This window comes from Astatotilapia calliptera, unplaced genomic scaffold (assembly GCF_900246225.1).
Source record: "Astatotilapia calliptera unplaced genomic scaffold, fAstCal1.2 U_scaffold_136, whole genome shotgun sequence".
NCBI classification, from domain to species: domain Eukaryota; kingdom Metazoa; phylum Chordata; class Actinopteri; order Cichliformes; family Cichlidae; genus Astatotilapia; species Astatotilapia calliptera.
Window position 1 is genome coordinate 1 of NW_020535659.1, and position 18,012 is coordinate 18,012.

Sequence of the window (18,012 nt, forward strand, 5' to 3'; positions counted from 1 at the left end):
GAGCAAACCACTGCAGAGCAGGGGAGGAGCCAAGAGCGGGGTGCACAGACATGGCTGCTGTTTGACGAAGCGGATCGAAATTAAAGGCGAGACACAAACCGTCACGTCAGTGTGGATCTGATCCCAACGTCTGTATCGCTTCATCGATGCTTGTATCGATCCGTCCAGCCTCAGCGGAAGCAGCGATGAGTTCAGCTCAGTATCTGAGAGAGTTCATCAAGGAGAGACTAACTGCTGTTTGTGAGGAAATCTTCTCAGAGGTTCAAAAAACCATCGTCCAGTATGAGGAGGAGATCAACCGTCAGCACAGACTGCTGGATATCAGCCGGAAACCCGACAGAAACTCACACATCATCAGGTATGGACATGTTTTTATCTCTGTGCTGCTCAAGCTCAGATTCTTCAGTGTGACTGACTTTACTAGAAGAAGTTAAACTGGGTGCTCCAGGTTTACTGTTGTTTGTCAGCATTTCGACAAAACTCCGGACGAAAATTGGAGTTTAAAAAGACCCGTGTTCAGACGTAAACACTACGACATAAATAGTCAGTAAGATTAAAAAATATAATGCTAATAATCAAATAACAGGATTTCAGTGTTGGCCAGTATAGCCCACCAACTCAGCCTGTAGATTAGTGAGTTAGAACTAAGAAACTATTCGCTGTTATTTATTTATTTATTTATACTTACTGACTAAATTCAAACAGACCGGAGTTTACTTCAAAGGCTGAGCAGATGTAGGACAATTCAGTGTTTCCACAAACATGAAGAGATGTTTGTGGAAACACTGCAGGCAGACATGTGACCAAAGGCCATGATGTTACTGTAGAGACAGACTGACCCGCCTGTCAGGTCAAATGTGCAGTTAGTTTGTAGTAAAAGACTAACTATGATTAATCATTTCCCTAACAATCACTGCACCCCCACTCAAGTTTAGATAGTCAGTGCACTGGTTTACACGCTGACACACCTGAGTGACAAACCGTCTGTCAATTAAATCATCACGTTATTCATGATGAAAATGGAAACCATTCTGCTTCCCTGAGAATCTTTATTGTTGTGTTTACATTGTCAGGCTGATTGTATGCACATCACCACTTTAACATCCTGTAAATTGCATCTGTCTGTTGATTCTGTTAAATGAGTTGTGTTATTGTTGGGATCCATGTGAGCAGCTGGTGAACTGATGGAAGCACATTTTCTTATTTTATGTAATTTTATGTACCTGCCTGTCAAGCTGACTGACCAACACAGTGTAACTTACAGAAGGTGAAGGCATCCATTCAAACGGGTCAGAGGCATATCAAGAAAACCATTACATGGGAACTACATTACAGAATTACACAATTACAAGTCTGATCACCAGGGTTCATTACATATATTTACCTTTGATCAAGACATTGTTTTTGTAACACTGCATGTAGATTATATTAACACAGACATATTTTGTATGAACGGCTGTTTGCAACTTGTTGTATTGGCAAATTCAGTGAAACCACTGAAAGGCATTGCAGCTCCATTTAAAGACACTTATCAGCACCAAGTGCTCTAAACTTACTATGACAGGTATGCTGCATGCTGAAATAAACAACGTAGCTGAGAGATATAATCTCTTCAGCATGTCTTGAACCTGGGTATCTTTTCTGGTGACATGGTTGAAAAACCTTTTCTGGAGCCCAGGAGTCACCTAAGGAGCTTTTCAGGTGCCTGAACTTCCTCAACTGGCAATTTCATGTGGGGCAGTATTGACCTACTATCAGCTTCTACCTTATCTCTAACGAGGGTCTGGTCAGTCTAGACCCTTTTGCTTTTGGTATCTTTCAGCTTCATTCACTAGCTCAGGCTCTTACCACTTGATAGCTGAGGATTGTGTGTCAGACCACCGCCTGACACACATTGGCTCTAACTCATAGGCCAAAGGTGTCAAACTCGCAGGCCTCGAGGGCTGCTGTCCTGCTTGTTTTCCTACAACTGGGTAAATGGCCTGTATTTGTATTTGTATAGCGCTTTCTAGTCCTTAGAAAAGCGCTTTACCACAACCAGTCATCCACCCTTCCCACACATTCACACACTGGTGATGGCAAGCTACATTGTAGTCACAGCCACCCTGGGGTGCACTGACAGAGGCGAGGCTGCTGGACACTGGCACCACCGGGCCCTCTGACCACCAGTAGGCAACGGGTGAAGTGTCTTGCCCAAGGACACAACGACCGAGACTGACCAAGCTGGGGCTCGAACCAGCAACCTTCCGATTACAAGGCGAACTCCCAACTCTTGAGCCACGATCGCCCCTTGAAGCTTCTTAATGGCAAAGCACACCTGATCCAGGTAATTGGCAGCAGGTAGGGCCAGGATATCTCAAAAACAAGCAGGATGCTGGCCCTCCAGAACTGGAGTTTGACACCCCTGCCCTAGGAGATGGGACTACGGAGTGAGCCCATCTATCTTCTTCGGGCTCTAACTAGCTAGGGTATGGCAGGTTTGGCAAACTCCAGGCCTATAATTGATGCGAGACAAAATACAGAATACAACTTCACAACTTTACTAGCGCAAAAAAACCCATCAATTTATTTTCACTTAAACAAGCAGCTGTTTTTTTGTGTGCATTAAAGCTCACTGGCACACTGAATTATAAGGTGGCAACTGTCGTCGATTTTGAGAAATTTAAGGCTTTTACCGAGCACCTTATTAGTCCCATAAATTGGTAATAACAAATGGCCTTTTTGCATGTTCTACCAAAAAAATTGTGCTTTGGTGGCTATCTGATAGACAAACACCAAACTAGTTCCACACCACTGAAGTTGCACCATTTTTACAAACCAATTCATCCATTTCACTCAACGATCCACTTTCCCCCTTCTCATCTTCCCTTGCCGCCATGCTTTTCCGGCCATGTGCGTATGAAGTCAAAGGCGCTCCACATGCGCGTTTTACCCATATTCTATATAACATTGTACCGGTATTACTGTGAACAGTATAATATGGCCCAGCCCTACTCCCTACCCAGGTCTGGTTCCAGGGAGCATGTTTCTGCTATTGATTGTGTATACAAATGTTTTTGTTCACACTATATTTTAATATATTTAAATAATGCAAACACTTAAAAAACTCATAGTGATAGTTTTTACCTCCCCAGTCAACTCAAACACTGTGTCTGGCATTTATGTAGTTTATCGAGTTTAGGCTATCAGGTCACTGTTTACCTCATAATGCTGATTGTGGACATTTCCAACTATTTACTTTGGAGGAGATTATAAAACTTTGTAAAAGGAGTAAATGAGTCAGGGAACACTTGGACACTTGGTGATTGAACTCTCTGTGATGTGAGAATGTAATTAAACTGTTTATTGGAGGGAAAGTTGCATGTTGAAAATTCCTAATTGCAACAATATCATAAATAAATAAGCATGTTCATGCACCTTTGTGTGTGTTATACCCTTGACTAAAGTTCAGGCGATGAGGTTTGAGGTGTAGATGAGAGACAAAAGAGACCAGTGGTGGAGGAGGCATGTGAAGAACAGAAGGAGAAAGAAATAATGGGAGATACATATGGAGTGTCCAAATTCATGGGCTGCATCCTTCTGAGGCCGCAATTGTAGGCCGTTTACGTCACAGTGACGCGACAAAGGCTGTCCAAATTTGTAGACTGTTCCGAATGCAGCCGGCAAATGCGTCCTCCTTTTCCCCAAATTTGAAGGATGGTACGGGTGTGTCCTTCGTGGCCCACCATATCCCAGAATTCATAGCGCAGCCCAGCCAAGTTTTAATATTTCTCTTAATGCTCTTTTTGGGTCACAAATAAACTTTTAACATATTTTCAGCTGTGATTGTTGCTGTGTAAACTTCAAATATCTGCTTGGTTTATCAAGATATCACATATTTGCAGAAGTGCTCCGACGTTTTCAGAGACGTCTGTTATCCACCAGCTCGATAGTTAGCCGGGAGCTTGATGGTCAATAGAGCCGGCGAGAATAGCAAATTCACGGCACATCATTTCACTACCCAGGTTAATCATGATATATATGTCACTTAGATAACCTAAAAATGTTATTGTTTGGCTTTTTTCAGTTTTATTTGTTCGTGAGTAAATCGGTTTGGCTGAGATTAAAGTTATTAGATTAGATTAGTTAAAATAAAACTTCCCTTGGGTGGGTTCCTCCTTGGTTTTCACACAGCTGAATAAATGTCTAAGCTGTATTTAGGAATTTAAAATGTTTATCAGATATGTCCTTAGAGAACTTTCAGGAATCAGGAACATTCTAATAAGAGGTTTGGTAGGGTAGAAACAGTTAAGTGTTCCACCTCCTTTAGGTTAAGACGAGCAGTTGGGGGGTGCTCAGGTCATTGCATCAGCACCTCACCGTATAACCCTGACTTCAGCAAATATAAGAAAAAATTTTGGTAATTTTTTTCATCATCTCCGTAACTTTCCTCCTTGATCCTTTGCTTATACTGAGGCTACTGGCTTGTGACTGGCTCTGGCTATTTTAGCTTCAGCCACTTTCAGCAACCTTGTTACCTTCTTTAACAGGTTCATGTTTAAGTTTCTGATAAGGGTTGTTAGAAACGTTTTCATGGCAGTCAACCTGCAGTTTACTTTGACGTTTTTGTTCACAGTGAGGAGCTTTGACATTAACAAAATGTGGTAACTGTAAATTTTACCAATCGAGACATCACTGTTTCAGTTTGCGATCGTAGGTAGCTTTGTTCTTTTCCACAAAGGCTTTTTTGTTCAAACATGCTTGATATCACGTAGCACATACCATCGTTTCAGAGTGTCGTAGCCTTTAGCAAGTCTACTTATATGGTCACAACATTATGCTCATAATCAAAATCCCTGAATGCGATTTTCACTTTGAGCTTCACTGTTGAGCTCTATTGTGACGGTGGTTATTAACTTTCCCTGTTCAGACAGTCTTTCTGCTTCCTGACACCAAAACCCAACATAAATGCTGCAAATATGACAAGAGCAGTGTCAGCAGAACCCTATTAAGCTTGTATATTCACAAATTTATATATTTATATATTAATATATATAAGCTATGTGCTCTTTATTTCTGATGTGACATTTACACATTTGAGCCCTGAAACTTTTAATTTTAAGCATTGAAAATATGTATATATTTTCTGCTCATCAGTACCTGTAAATCCCCCCCCCCCCCCCCCCCCAGCATCTGAGGGTGCCACCGGGGTGCCTCGTGTGATGAAAATATTATACATTCATATATTTCTTGAGCATGACTGGGACCTTACTGTGGCACCAGTTATGCTGAGCTTTGTAGTTTTTGTATAATTACATGAGTGACCTTGTTTGTTTGTTTTTTTTCTGTTTGTTTTAGTTCCTGAAGACCTCCCACAACTACACGACTGTGTGGAAAATGAGAGTGTGGATGAGCAGCAGGTCTGTAACCAGGAGATGAACTCCAGTTTAATCTTTTTCCAGATTAAAGAGGAACAGGAGGACCCAGAGCCTCCACAGATTAAAGAGGAACAGGAGGAACTGTGCAGCAGTCAGGAGGGAGAGCAGCTTGGACTGAAGCAGGAGGCTGATACCTTCATGGTGACTCTAACTTATGAGCAAAGTGACCACAGTGAACCAGAACCAAACAGTGAGCAGTACCTTCCTCTCAGCTCTCCTGAAGCAGAGCTGAAGAAGAGAACAGATCATGGTAAAAGTCTAGACGACACTCTTGTGTCAGACAGTCAGAGTAAAACTCATACAAGGAAAAATTCTGTGCAATGCAACACCTGTGGAAAAATGTTTCCCTATAGATCCCATCTGATTACACATCTGAGAGTTCACACAGGTGAGAAGCTGTATTCTTGTACCGTTTGTGAGAAAAGATTTGGTCAGAAATCCGATTTGGAACGTCATGTAAGAATTCACACGGGGGAGAAACCGTATTCTTGTGCTATTTGTGGTAAAAAATTCAGAGAGAAGTCGGGTATGGAGCGACATGTGAGAATTCACACAGGTGAGAAACCGCATTGTTGTAGCACCTGTGGGAAAAGATTCATTCAGATGATACAATTAAAGAAACACATGAAAATTCACACTGGTTAAGGTTTCATGTGGGACAGCTGTGAGTCATAGCAGCGTGTTGGTGGTAGAGCTCACACTGACCAGAAGTCAAATTACTGCGACACCTGAGTGAAAAGCCATTCTCGAAGTGAAGAGAGAAGCTCACTTAAAAAAAAACAACAACCCAGAAACATTGTAATTCTTTATCAATCAAAACACAAGAGTGATTTATTTGTTGAGACTTTTATTCGTAAAACAGAAGCAACAAAGGTTGTTGGTTATAAATTGATAATGCTGCCCATTCATACTTAGCATTAAGGCTAAAGTGTGACCCACCTGCCACTGGGACACAAACGTCAGTAAAAGAGCAGTACGTTCTGAGTAAACTAATCATGTTCTATGTTGGTTGTAATTCACTTTTTATTTGAATAAATGTATTTTTATAAATATGCAACTTGACCTGCTCCTAAATAATGTAAAGCTGAATTTCTGTTGTTATTACTGCAGCCCACATGCAGTACCATCATGGCCCACCAGGAAGCACTGTTAAAATTGTTTCAGGGAAAACCTGACATTCTTACATTTCATGAAGGTTCTAGTTCAGTATGCTCCTGTTCTTTTATTTTATTGTTTATTGGAGTTAATTATCCTTTGTCAAAGTTTAAATAAATATTTCATCAAAACTTCTTTTGAGTATTTTTTTTCTGTGGTATCTCTAGAAAATGCTTTCCCTGCTCTGGATTTCAGATAAATACGGCCCGGTGTATTATAGTTTCTGTTTGCCTTTCCATCCTTTAACAAGATGCACGAGTTGTAGCTGCAGTAACAAATTTTTTTCTGAGTTTTCTCATTGCTTTTTGCTCATCAAATCAGTCATTATTTGTATTTTATTAGATTTTATGTCATTATGTGGTACAGAAAAATACTCAAATTCAGATTCCTGGTGCCAAAATTATATATATATGTAAATAACCCTGAATGCCTTTCCTTGCACCTTATTTTGGCACTCATTGCTGTTTTCTACTACCAACTTCCTGTTCGGGTGTAGAAGCTTTTATTTTGATGGGACGATTTCCTGTAAAACTGTTGCAGTTTTCAGCAGCAGTTGCGGGAGTTTTGAAATGTGATGGCTTAACGGAGCCTATGGAGATTTCTTTTGTCATTAGAAGCCCCCTTGATAGAGGCACAAGGTATGGTTATGATATAAATAAGGACACGCTTAGATGTTTTTGTGACTGTCGCTACATTTGTTAAATGTTACGTTGAAACGAACTTCATGTTATTTTTTTATTTTTATTTTTTTCTCTTTTTTGTATTTTCTCTTTTTAAGGAGAAGGATGTACATCAAAAGGTCTGCTCCACAGGGCCATACTGAGGTCCCGCACCCACCCTCAAATCCCATGGGAAATTTTCCAGTGTTTAATTGACTCAGCTCTTAAATACAGTTTGTTTAAAAAAAAACAAAACAAGAGTTTTTCAGAGTTTAGAAGAGCATTCATTCATTCCGTATTTCCTAATTGTGCTCGGCCAAGAATATTTTAATAAAAAAGTGTAGCTCTGTCAGGAACTTTAGACCAGCTACACAAGCTAAACGTTAACATCAATGATGATGTTAAGTCATGTAGTTATAACTAATACCACGGTTGTCATTTTTTCTATGTGCCACCAGCACATTTATCACAAGCAAAGAGTAATGCTGAGGCTAATTGGTCACAGATTTTGATAGGCACTCTTGTCACTTATCCATGGCAATCTATCTGGTAGTTGTTGAAAATTTACTCAGACTATAGGGGGGAAAGTCAGTAGATCATCAAAGTGATCATAAATTCAAACTGAACTTTTAAACCAATCCATCAAGTACTGGAAGATCATCCACTAGTGATGGAAACTCATAACAGCCGTTTCATGAGCTGAAGATATTCAGAAAAAGGTGAAATAAAGTGGACCCATGGTTTTAGAGCTGCAACATATTCTGTCAATGCATATCCTTTATTTATAATTGGCCTAATGACACATAAAACATCCAGTATAGTAACAAGAGAAAATTATTGGGTGTATCATTTTCTTATGCCCTCTGTTATATAGAACAAAATGTTGAGTCTCCTTATATATCAGTCCATGGGACAGACTAGAAACTTTGCATAAACATGCTTCTCGCTGTCATCTCGGCTTCCCACTGAGTTTCATCCTTATGTCATTTTTAAGTAATGACGCTTACTGCCTCTGCTGAAACCCTTACAACAGAGTCCTCAACTCCTTTGGTGCTTTTGGGATACCAATGGTTGAAATTACAGATGTGCAAAGATGTTAAGGTAACCTCTGTAGAAAGAGTCGACTATGTGACTATTTATGAGGTCTGGTAGTAGTAATTTGTAATTTGCCCCTCTTTGGTTATGTATGTGTGGATGAACATAATTTTATTTTGCAATTTAGGAATTTTTTTATTTTTTTTTTGCCTGTCCCGTTTGGCTCTTTTGCCATCAGAATTGTTGTCTAAAGGCAAAGAAAGATGCCCAACGGATTTACTTTACCAAACTGACCATCCCAGCCTTGCCGTAATGGTCCATTTGATTCACCTTTTATTGTTTATTTTATTTTCACTTGCTGAATACGGGACAGACTTGACTGGAGGAAAGAAGGGGAGAAAGAAAGAGGGAAAGAGAAACAGCTGAGAAGAGGGACGGGGGAGAAGGGCAAAAAACAAAAACCAACAGAACGGGCAGAGAAAAAAAATGCATATATCAATCACCTGGATCACCTGCTGAGAAAGAAAAAAGAAACAAGCAGAAGAGAACAAGAGTAATAGAATAAACAGCATCACAATGATATATGGGAATATGACAGTAAATACTAAATGTTAAACATTATTGTGCAGCACATAAGATCAACAGAACACAGTGTGCTTTGAGGTAGGAGCCAAAAGGGGTGTAGTTTGTGGGTGTGATCACCCGTGTGTACACCTGTGAGCATGGACGCGCTTGTTTTTGTTTTTTTAAAAAGGTTTCTCCATGTAATGATCTGCTAGAGGGTGTGGGGGGGCCACAGCCCCGCCCTTCAGGGCATGAAGCAGGTATGGAGGAGATCAAAACTCCAGACATCCAGAGGCCCCCAGAACACAAGAGACCAAGGAAGACCAACAGAGGGGCAGCCGCACCACTGTCCCAGAAAGAGCTGAGGAGAGTCCCAGATGAGGGCTCACTCAGCAGCCGCGGAGCAGAAGCCAGGGGGAGTTGCAGTGACGCGCCCGTGAGCTCCGCCGGCAGCCAGCCGTGCCTGAGTGACCGAGCCCCAGGCTCCAGGCCCCGATAAGCGGCCGCCAAGGGGTGAGCCGGTGTGTACCTGGACGCCCATCCCCAGACACAAAGAACCACCAACGCACCGATGTCTGAGGGAGTCCGCCACTGGCAGGGGAAGTGTTATAAGGTTTACGATTGTAAGAGTGTGGATTATTTTTGCTTGCACGCTGTTTCTATGTATACATCCCCAGCTCTTATGGTGAAATTGATGGTTTACTGCCATTAAACCTTCAAAACGTCATCAGTAAAGTGTCATCCTTCATTCGGGGGGGGGTTCGCTACAATATGTATGTGTGTGTATATATGTATATATATATATATATATATATTTATTTATTTTTAAAGTATGAAATCAATAGAAAATTAACTCCAGAATCCAAAGGTCTTGAACAATATGAAAAGAAATAGCATGACACCGAGGCAAAGACTTGACAACCAGATATGAGGAGGAGAGTTACCCTGAGGGGGAAATTTACAAATTCCAGCAGCCTGGATGAATTTGAGGACGTTCTTTTCCTTTGACTCACCTTTTTCAGACTGAAGACATGCTATTATGTTTTATCTGTTTTTATTTTTCAGTTACAGAAGAAATGCATTGAATAAAACAAAGTTTAATATTGATTAGTCTGAGCTGGATTATTATTATTATCATCATCACAGCATTCATTTAAGCAGATTTCTAAAAAGCCAGCAGGATAAAACAGAGTGAGACTTTGTGCCGATGTAGAGCTGCATGACTGTGCTTAAAGTGCCACTAAGTATACATCAAGACTAAATATAAGCACTTAATGGCATTCTGTGTTTTACAAGCTGTTTATTGAAAAAAAAAACTTTAATGTTCTGATTGAGTTAGCTTATTTTTGTAGAAAATCAGGGGCTTCCTTCATTTCCTGAGTCATCATTGCTTATATCTTCATCCTTTTTCAGTGAGTGAAGTAAGGGACTTTTCCAGCGCAGTGTTTAGAGTGCTTCATTTGGTGAAAGCTCATAATGCACATTTCAGATAACTAATAAATAATTCAGATCTAAGGATATTGATGGAATAAAAGGCACACAGTTATGTGCTCAATGTTCTGCTAAATCCTCAATACAAACATATTACGCTGCAATGTAATGAACACGGTTACACAAAGACTGTCTGCAAATATTTACTAAACCGTTCTATGTACTACAGCATGCACATAATGGTAAACATACTGGGTGCAGAATTAATTTAACTCAGCGGTCCCAGACCAGTTTATGTCCGACAATATTTTCACGGATCAATACAACAAAATAAAACCAGTACCGCTACCAGAAAATTGAAGATTTATTCATAACACACGGGAAAAGACCCAGGGAAACAGAGTTAATGATAAACACGTTAAAAACAACAACTATAAAAACCCTGAAAACCATAAATTTCACACCCGAGCCTCAGCTCTCGCGGCACCTGTCTGTGGCTAATAAATACTGGTGCTTGTCAGGCCACCTGAGTCCAAAAACAGGTGGTAACATAGCCAGAAATAAAATTTATATTTACTAAAATGTAAAGCTTAAGTCACGTAAATCACTAGTATTTCAAAACGAGTCTGTTAAATATTCCTGATTTATCTGGATGCAGCAGACACAAGATACTCCAATAATAGTCGTCTGTATATAAAATGATACTGAGCTAAAGTATTAATATTTACCACAGAAGGTAAAGAAAGCTTCTCCAGATGAAACCCAAGCCAAATGAAGCCTGTCGGTGTAATGGTCACCCTTGAACTTTTTCACCAGTGCAAGTGCAATGCAGTAGTTGAGAAATGTGTACAGAAGAAAAGATAACTACTATGAAAAATTATTCACTTTTACACAGATTTTTTCTTCTTTTACAGTCTTGGCTTATTAATTCTGAATGAAACCTATAAAAACTTTGTGATCTGTTTTCCTGTTTTTCTTCACAGGAAACCAGACTGATAGTCACTCCGTTCTCTCCAGCTCTCTGTATTTCATCAATATAACCATTCTGACCTTTAACCCTTTCCATTTTGAAATATGATGTGTGGAGCGTAAAACCATTGTGTTTATTACTGATGATATACCAATGAAAGCACTGTAAAGTCCCCTTCAGTTTGAACTCTCAGTAAACTTGATCCAACACTGGAAAATCACATAGATCAGCACTAGATGACAATTTATTGTTGTTCTCATTTCATGCGTCACGTCTTTGAGAAGGATCGCATCTCAAAACATATAGACTGTTCTGAGCATGAGTGATCAATATATAATGTCTGTTTGTTTTATTTATGGGACTTCATTAAAGCTTTTTATTCCCACATTTTCACTCTGAACATAATGGAAGATGGACTGTGCTCTGTTAATGGGAGATGTTTTTGCAAGGGAGTGAGATAATCAAGTCTTATGGCTCAGAGTAATGGTGGTAATCAGAGGGCACGAAAGTCCCTGTTTTTCTGATGAGATCATGAGGGGGATTTGACATAAAGAGTGGGTGAGTGAACCACTCTATAAAACTGAGAGCCCTTGATGTAAGGAAGTTCACTTTCGGTTGTGCTCTGGTCTGTGTCTCTACAGCTTGATCTCCTCCTTTTTGTCTGTTTTGTCTTTTTTAGTTTTCTTGGTGTATTGAAAGTTTCTTTCAGTGAACTATTCTCCATATTAATGTTTCATCTCATGTGGAGTTTTATTTCTTTGCATGCTTAAAAAAATGCTTGTAACATCTGGCTTGATTTTTTTTTTGTTCAACAGCTGACCACTGACAGCAAATTTTCTGGTTCCTTTGCTCTGACATATTTACCAGCTGAAGGACTGGTGTAATCTCAAAACTTCAAAGACCAGAGAGGAAAAACTCAGAATCTGAAGCTGAAACACACTTTGATTTTCTGTGGAGAAAGAGAAACCAGCATATTTACTGCTGCAAAGAGGACAACAAAGAACATCTCACTATGGATCTCTGAATTCCAGGAGAACTCGGGCTCTCGTCATGATAAGGTGATGAAGATTTTCTTTTTTTACTGATCAACAGAGTATCTGTTAGGTCTGCATAATGGATAAACATAAATGCCATGAAACAGTCAAAGCTGCAGCAGAAAGGAAGAATGATGTTTTACACTCAGCAGCAGAGCCAGAGACCAGAGCTGGATTCTTAAGATATTTGCATAAAATTACACTGGATCCAAACACAGCACATAAAGAGCTCGTACTATCTGAAGGGAACCGAAAAGCAACATTAAAAGAAGGCGGACAGTTTTACTCTTGTCATCCAGAGAGATTCACTGAATATGAACAAGTGCTGAGCAAAGAGAGTCTGACTGGACGTTGTTACTGGGAGGTGGAGTGCACAGGAGGAGCAGTTTATGTAGCGGTCGCATACAAGAATTTCAGCAGAACAGGAGGTTTATATCACTGTGGATTTGGACTAAATGAGAAATCTTGGGCATTACGTTGTGACACAGACAGTTATATATTTTACTACAACAAAGTCCAAACTGTCCTCTCAGGTCCTCGGTCCTCCAGAGTAGGAGTGTACCTGGATCACAGAGCAGGTATTCTGTCTTTCTACAGCGTCTCTGAAACCATGACTCTCCTCCACAGAGTCCAGACCACATTCACTCAGCCGCTCTATGCTGGACTTGGTCTTGTGTGTTATGGAGTCACTGCTGAGTTCATTCAAGTTGAGACTGAAACACTGGGTGGACTGAGCTTTTGCTGTTGTGGCCCCAAAATTAAGGAATAACTTGCCCCTCCATGTTAGGCTGGCCCCAACACTTGAGATTGTTAAATCACTTGAAAAACTTTTTTCCAAGGCATTTGATTAGTAGTACCATTCAGTTTTTGGTCACTTTTAATCTTCTTTAGTTTGTTCATTTTATTTATTGTATATTTTATTTTATTCATTTTTACTATTTTTTATTTATTTATTTTATTGTTATTGTATTTTCTTTTTCTGTGTAATAATTGGTTTTCTAACTTTTATCACTGTTTTTCACTGGAAAGTACTTTGGTCAAACATGTTGTTTTTAAAGTGCTCTATAAATAAAGTTGGATTGAAGTAAAACAAATAGGTTTATCTTGAACCCTGATTTTCAGAGTGTGCCTCAGGGAAATCCAGCCCTCCTACAAAAGAGTGCACAAAGGTATTAGTATGTGCAAACTCATTCGGGGTCGGAGTGGGTGGGCTGTCCCATCTCGCTTCCATCGCAAAAAACGAAGTTCAAAAAGACTGAAAACAAACGTGCAATAAAGTCACAAATTTAAGAAATGCCAGAGGGTTTTTTTTCTCAACGTGGCCCTAAATCTCCTTTGTAGAGAGAGCCACACACCAAACGCACAAAGCGTTTACTGAATCAGTCACGTGGTACGGCCGAACGTCAACACGAAGGTCATCAAAACGAGCCCGACACAGACGTCTGTCATTTTTTCCCTGTCCACGTTTCACTCCAGTAGGTGGCAGCAATACACCTGTAAGCTGGTTTGCCAACTGCCATCAAGCTCAGAAGAAGGAGAAGGAAGGAAGTGGAGGGGCAAGTGTGGCTGTTTGAGTGGAGCGGTGTGTGCAGACATGGCTGCTTTTTAACGAAGCGGACTGAAGTCGGAAGAGAGACAGAAGCTAAAGTATTGATCCCGTCAAGTTAGTGTGGATCTGATACCAATATTAACATCTGTGTCACTTCTATTGATGCTTGTATTGATCCGCCCAGTCTCAGTTGAAGCAGCAATGAGTTCAGTACAGTATCTGAGAGAGTTCATCAAGGAGAGACTAACTGCTGTTTGTGAAGAAATCTTCTCAGAGGTTCAAAAAACCATCGTCCAGTATGAGGAGGAGATCAACCGTCAGCACAGACTGCTGGATATCAGCCGGAAACCCGACAGAAACTCACACATCATAGGTATGGACATGTTTTTATCTCTGTGCTGTTCAAGCTCAGATTCTTCAGTGTTTGGTTGATTGGTGATAAATCTGAATCTTTGTTCCTCAAGACCCCCTACAACAACACAACTGTAAGGAAGAGGAGGACCCAGAGCCTCCACAGATTTACGAGGAACAGGAGGAACTCTGCAGCAGTCAGGAGGGAGAGCAGCTTGGACTGCTGGAGACCATCTGTGAACCTGATATAATGTCACACAGAATAGGTATGTAAACTGTGATGGTAGTAATAAAAATGAATTAGGCCTGCAGCTATTGATTATTCTATCAAATAATGGATTAATTGGATAAGAAGTACTTTTGTCTCATTAATGTACAATAATAAATATTATAAAGAGAAAAAACACTTTCAGAGTGAACAGAGTGAACAGAGGCTTGTTAGGTTGGACACTGAAGTATTATTATTATTAAATAAAATCTACACCATCAAAACATCTTGTTCTCTTTTCAACAGCACAAAACTGTCCTTTGATTAAAATCAGAAAGTCTTCCAAGAGGACAAAATAATTTTTTATGCCATAGTTTAGATTGCAGATATCTATATGAAATATATTATTTGGCTTTGATCCTTGACTGTACTTGAAATTAACCTAAATACTAAGAGAAAGATCACGTGTGTCCTGCATGAGGATAGGGATTTGTGTTGGTGTGTGGGGCTGTAGCCTGTAAGTTTATATAAATCCAAAAGTAATGTAATGAACAGTGTAACGAATAACTCCTTCCAGGTGGAAATAACTGTAACAATGACCTGACACACACAGTGTTTGACGTGTTGTTTTCTTTTATTTTGCTTGGTTTAGCAGTTCGCGTTTTTGGTTTAAGGCACTCTCGAGCCAGGAGTCAGCTCCCTCCGCAGCTCCTGCACTGCACACACTCCTGTCAGTCTCACCTGTTACTATATATATGGAGAGAGTCATTAGTCAGCACACACACCTGTCCCCTCTGCTGCCCTGACACCGCCTCAAGAGTTCACTGCACCACCCTTCCACTGCAGCGGGGCAGAGACCACACCCCTCCCATAGTAGCATACTGCATTACTTTAAAGAACGGTTATGAAATGCCTTCGACATGCACACACATGCAATTAATTTGCATGTATGTAATGCCTTTGATATGCTGCTTGGAGATAGTCGGGACTCTCAAAGTGGAGCCAGTGAGAACCTAATAACAATAAGAGAACCATTAAAAATTTGAATCGTTAAGTGATTTGAGAATGGAATTGGAACAGCTAAATCCTCATCAAATCTGATCACTACTGAGGGGTCAGATCAAATGTTTTCTCAACAGCTTGTTTTTCTGCATTTGTCTCTTCAGACCTCCAACAGCAGCATGTTGGTGAGGAAGAGGAGGGTCTGGGTGAGGAAGAGGAGGGTCTGGATGAGCAGCAGGTCTGTAACCAGGAGAGGAACTCCAGTCTGGACCAGGAGGACCCAGAGCCTCCACAGATTAAAGAGGAACAGGAGGAGCTCTGCAGCAGTCAGGAGGGAGAGCAGCTTGGACTGAAGCAGGAGGCTGATGCTTTAGCAGAGAACACTGCTGCTTCAGAGAGTCAAACTGAAGCAAGGGAAAAGTCTCTACAGTGTGACACTTGTGGGAAAACGTTTCAGTATAAATGCTTACTGGCTGCACATTTGACAGTCCACACAGGAGAGAAACGGTTTCCTTGTAGCAAATGTGGCAAAAAATTCAGTCAGCTGACACGCTTGAAAAATCACATGAGAATTCACACAGGTGAGAAGTCGTATCCTTGTAGCACCTGTGGAAAAGAATTCAGTAAAAAATCAGCTCTAAAATCTCACGCGAGAGTTCACACAGGCGAGAAGCACCATTGTTGTAGCATCTGTGGGGAAAGTTTCATCTGGAATATGCAGTTAATACGGCACAGGAGAATTCACACAGGTGAGAAGCCATATTTTTGTGGTACCTGTGAGAAGAGATTCATTCGGAAGATACAGTTAAAGGATCACATGAGAATTCACACTGGCGAGTGTCCGTACTCGTGTAACAGCTGTGGGGAAAAGTTTATTGACCTATCAGCATTGAAAGCTCACGTGAGAATTCACACAGATGAGAAGTCGTATCCTTGTAGCACCTGTGGAAAAGAATTCAGTAAAAAATCAGCTCTAAAATCTCACGCGAGAGTTCACACAGGCGAGAAGCACCATTGTTGTAGCATCTGTGGGGAAAGTTTCATCTGGAATATGCAGTTAATACGGCACAGGAGAATTCACACTGATTAACTGTTTCATGCTTAGAGAATATGGGGACAGCTGCGAGTTATAGCAGTGTGCTGGTGGTAGAGCCGACACAGAGGAGCAGCCTTTTGCAGGAGTCTGCTCCTGTTGTGTAGACTTGTTCTTTGTTTATTATCCAGGGATCGAGTTCTGTTATTGTTCTACTGAAGCCTCGTCTTTTTCTTTTTTAATCAAAGCAAGAGTAACCAAAGCTGAGTGTGTTCATTCAGGTTTTTAAGTCTCAGACAAACATCTGGTTTTAGTTTTTATATATACTTGAATATATTGTCTCACAGTCACACAGTGTAATGATTTTCAGGCACGGTACTTGGACTTTGCTGTTGTTGTTGTTGTTTTTTAATATAAAAAAATCCAGCTGTGTCTGCTAAATGCAGAATAAACTAAATAAAGATTACCTTCAAACTTCTTTTGACAGAGTTTCACTTTCAGGAGGAAAATGTTTTAATAAGTCACTTATTGTGAATTACAAAGTCTGTGGCACAAGAAATCCAACAGCAAATGTCTTCTGCCTGTTGTAGCTGCTACTAGGAGTGTTTATTTGTTGTAGGGTGACATGTTATCAGAACGAGTGCATAATCAGCTCAAACCTGTCTGTCTAGAACACTTCCCTGTGGCGCAATGGACAATCATCTGACTATGGATTTAAAAAAATCCAGGTTCAACTTCTGGCTGCTTTAGTCTCTTTGCGGCCTCCCTATGAGGGCGAGAACACACTTTATGGACATGTAGATACTGGGTAAGGGAGAGATGCTGGTGCTATTAATCGTTTGGATTCAAATGAAGGTTAGAACAGCAGCTCTAATGTCTTGTGTGGATGTAACTGTATACTGAAAATATCACAGTGTCACGTCAGTGCACTCGTAGAATAAAAAAACAAGAGCTTCATTTCTTTGAATAATAATTTTATGTTGTTTCTCTTCTACTTCACGGAGAAGTCAGTAGTTCTTTATTGATCACAAAGATTTTTTTCTCACTTTGTGCATTTGTGAAGAATGTGTCATTTCATCTGCATTGATCTGTTTGTCTGCTGTTTGTGACTCAGCAAACACTGCAGGAAGTTTACTTTTCATTATTATAATCAATGAGGAGTTCATTGTATTTAATGTGAACAAACTCAGGTTATTTTTAAAAAGGAAAAAGGCTTGTGTTCATTCCAGGATCTGACAATGTGAAGCTAATCTGAGAGAATAAATGAAGCAGTTTTCCTCCTTGGTGCTTTTGCACTGATTTTAGTTTGTTGGCAGTAAGTTCACGAGCTCTGTGTGTCTGACTTGATTTCATATGCAAGAAAATGATTAAACACAACTGAACCTGCAGAAAACATTAAAGTGAGACTGAAAGACAACTGTCACACAGAGCTGAGGGAGACACCTGGTGGACAAACACAGACATGACAACAAAAAACACTAAAGCGCAGAGGGATGACAAACGGCTGGAAATAACTCCAGGAAAGGATTGCTGTGCATCAGAAAAGCACTCAGCACACACTAATATCTTGTTGGCTTCATTAAGGAAGTGAAACTGGCTGATAG

At 40.3% G+C, this 18,012-nt stretch overlaps 2 protein-coding genes across 3 annotated transcripts; both read left to right on the forward strand.

Moving 5' to 3' along the window:
- The first annotated feature begins 185 nt into the window (after positions 1–185).
- On the forward strand, positions 186–6,706 carry LOC113017489 (zinc finger protein 420-like). Its single transcript, XM_026160641.1, has 2 exons — positions 186–358; positions 5,321–6,706. Exons 1-2 carry the CDS (start codon positions 186–188, stop codon positions 6,060–6,062), a joined length of 915 nt encoding a protein of 304 aa, XP_026016426.1. The 3' UTR covers positions 6,063–6,706.
- Positions 6,707–13,914: 7,208 nt separating this feature from the next.
- LOC113017493 (zinc finger protein 383-like) lies at positions 13,915–16,886 on the forward strand. Of its 2 annotated transcripts, XM_026160647.1 has the most exons (4): positions 13,915–14,187; positions 14,279–14,431; positions 15,540–16,110; positions 16,447–16,886. In XM_026160647.1, the coding sequence occupies exons 1-4, from the start codon at positions 13,977–13,979 to the stop codon at positions 16,463–16,465; spliced, it is 954 nt and encodes a 317-aa protein (XP_026016432.1). In that variant the 5' UTR covers positions 13,915–13,976; the 3' UTR covers positions 16,466–16,886. The 2 variants fall into 2 exon arrangements, with proteins under 2 accessions (XP_026016432.1, XP_026016431.1); XM_026160646.1 differs by having other exon boundaries at positions 13,916–14,187; positions 15,540–16,886.
- The last annotated feature ends 1,126 nt before the right edge of the window (positions 16,887–18,012 follow it).